The sequence below is a fragment of the Bison bison genome, unplaced genomic scaffold (assembly GCF_000754665.1).
Source record: "Bison bison bison isolate TAMUID 2011002044 unplaced genomic scaffold, Bison_UMD1.0 scf7180017856821, whole genome shotgun sequence".
NCBI classification, from domain to species: domain Eukaryota; kingdom Metazoa; phylum Chordata; class Mammalia; order Artiodactyla; family Bovidae; genus Bison; species Bison bison.
Window position 1 is genome coordinate 9,620 of NW_011487394.1, and position 2,421 is coordinate 12,040.

The 2,421-nt window shown below is 60.6% G+C and overlaps 1 protein-coding gene across 1 annotated transcript in view; it reads left to right on the forward strand.

The window, feature by feature from the left end:
• Positions 1 to 6: 6 nt before the first annotated feature.
• LOC105002880 (anaphase-promoting complex subunit 2-like) overlaps positions 7 to 2,421 on the forward strand; it is a gene marked incomplete at its 5' end in the record, with an annotated part of 7,426 nt that continues 5,011 nt past the window's right edge. Inside the window, 3 exons of the mRNA XM_010859727.1 lie at positions 7 to 132; positions 341 to 963; positions 2,146 to 2,320. Coding sequence (XP_010858029.1) covers positions 7 to 132; positions 341 to 963; positions 2,146 to 2,320 — 924 coding nt within the window. The remainder of the gene's footprint in view (positions 133 to 340; positions 964 to 2,145; positions 2,321 to 2,421) is intronic.

Consider the following 2,421-nt stretch of genomic DNA (forward strand, 5'->3'; position numbering starts at 1 on the left):
GCTCTGAGGGCTGGTGGTCGCAGATGGCGGCGGCGGCGGAGGCGGGCCGTGACGCGGGGCCTAGCGCAGGAGCTGCTGGCGGCCTGGAACACCGTGAGCACTGGGCTGGTGCCTCCGGCCGCGCTGGGACTGGTGAGGCCCGAGAAGAGGGCGTCCGTCCTGGCTTCCCTCCGTGTTCCACAGCCCTTCCCTCGCGTGGGCCTGCGTCCCTGCGACGAAGGGCGGCGGGGTTCCAGTGGCCTTCCGTCCGCGCTGTCCCTTTCCCGCTTGTCCTTACCTGTCTCCACCCTCTCCGCCTCCGCGCTGCGTCCCCTCCTCCTCACGGTTTTCTGTACTGCAGGCGTCCTCCCGGACCAGCGGTGCCGTCCCTCCAAAAGAGGAGGAGCTCCGGGCGGCGGTGGAAGTGCTCAGGGGCCACGGTCTGCACTCGGTCCTGGAGGAGTGGTTCGTAGAGGTGCTGCAGACCGACCTGCAGGCCAACATCTCCCTCGAGTTCTGGAATGCCATCTCTCAGCGCGAGAACTGTGCGGACGAACCCCAGTGCCTTCTGTTGCTCCTCGATGCTTTCGGTCTGCTGGAGAGCCGCCTGGATCCCTACCTGCGTAGTCTAGAGCTCCTGGAGAAGTGGACTCGCCTGGGCTTGCTGATGGGCACCGGTGCTCAGGGGCTTCGGGAGAAGGTCCACACCACGTTGCGAGGCGTCCTGTTCTTTTCGACTCCCAGAGCTTTTCAGGAGATGATCCAGCGCCTCTATGGGCGCTTCTTGAGAGTTTACATGCAGAGTAAGAGAAAGGGGGAAGGAGGCACAGACCCGGAACTGGAGGGGGAGCTGGACAGCAGGTACGCCCGCCGCCGGTACTACCGCCTTCTGCAGAGCCCGCTGTGCGCGGGCTGCGGCAGTGACAAGCAGCGGTGCTGGTGCCGCCAGGCGCTGGAGCAGTTCCACCGGCTCAGCCAGGTCCTGTGAGTACTGCGCCTGCGCGCCCTGCGTCCCTGTCCCTCTCGGCTCCTGCTCGCCCCTCTGGGTCCAGCCCGCCCCTGCAGAGAGCTGGATGGCTGGCCGGGGGTGGTCTCTGCCACTTGCCCTGGTTCCCAAGGGTTCTCAGGGTGTGTGTGCTCTATGAGTTTATGCTTCTTGTCCTTGCCATGGGTGCATTTGTCATTCACCCTGGCTCAGAACTTTGTACTTTGCTTACACTAAGACTACATGATTCTAAGTTTCACAGCAGAATTCTGTTGTGCCTATTGTAAGCTCTCAGAAGTGGAACGACGTTTGTCTGGGAATTGAGAAAAGTACGGTTGCTATTTCTTCTCTGTAGAGCAAGTCAGAGATTAGACCAGCATGCTGGGCGAAGTGCTGGCCTTTCTAGCCTTGTGAGGAGGGAAGGATTCTGTCGTCCGACCCAGGTCGTGTCATAGGGGTCCCTGACTTTCTGTGGATGCTTACTTCTATAAAATACCTACTTTCCCATTATTTACTTGGCTGTGTTGGGTCTTGGCTGTGGCACGTGGGCTCTCTTGCTGTGCTGCACGGGCTTCTCTCTGGTTGTGGCCTGTGGGCTCAGAAGCTGCGGCGTGGGGCTTAGTTGCCCCATGACATATGGGATCTTAGTTCCCCAACCAGGAATTGAACCTGTATCCTCTGCATTGGGAGGATTCTTAACCCCTGGGCCACTCGGGACGTCCCGTGGCCCCTTATGATGGTTTTGTCAGTTTGAGTGACGTGGCAGCTGCACAGCTGTCAGAGTCTTCTCACGGGACTGAGGGTGTGGCGTGTTCCACAGAAGCTTTGTTCTCTTGGGGTTTCTGCCATCACGGGTCAGGATCAGCACTGAGAAGCAGAGACTGCTACATCTGTGGTAAACAGATGTACGTAATAAAAGTGTACGTGGCCGGAGCAGTGACGTCTTTAGCTGTTGTTTGAGGGCCGTTGTTAGGAGGTGGACGAGGCCTCGCCCCAGTAGCCAGAGACGCTGACCCCTTGGGGAGAGCGGGAGGTGCCTTAGCGGTGCTCTGTCATCTCAGCGGCTTTGCCTTGAATTCCCCGATGCGGTTTTGCCCCAGCAGGAGGGCTGCAGGAGGCTGTGCTGAGGGTGTGGGGCGGGTGCGTGTGCCGTGTGCGACACGGGCAGGGCTCTCCTCCAGGCACAGGCTCAGTCTGCTGGAGCGGGTCAGCGCCGAGGCTGTGACCAGCACCCTGCACCAGGTGACCCGGGAGCGGATGGAGGACCGTTGTCGGGGGGAGTACGAACGCTCCTTCCTGCGAGAGTTCCATAAGGTGAGGCCCTGCCCCCCGCCCACAGACGAGAAGAGGCTGCTGGCAAAACTCGACTAGGTGCCTTGGCTTTCGAAGTGGGCAGAGTGTGGTGACCTGGGTGAATCAGGGCGCTGCTGGTGACTGAAGCTGTCTTGGTGCTGGGT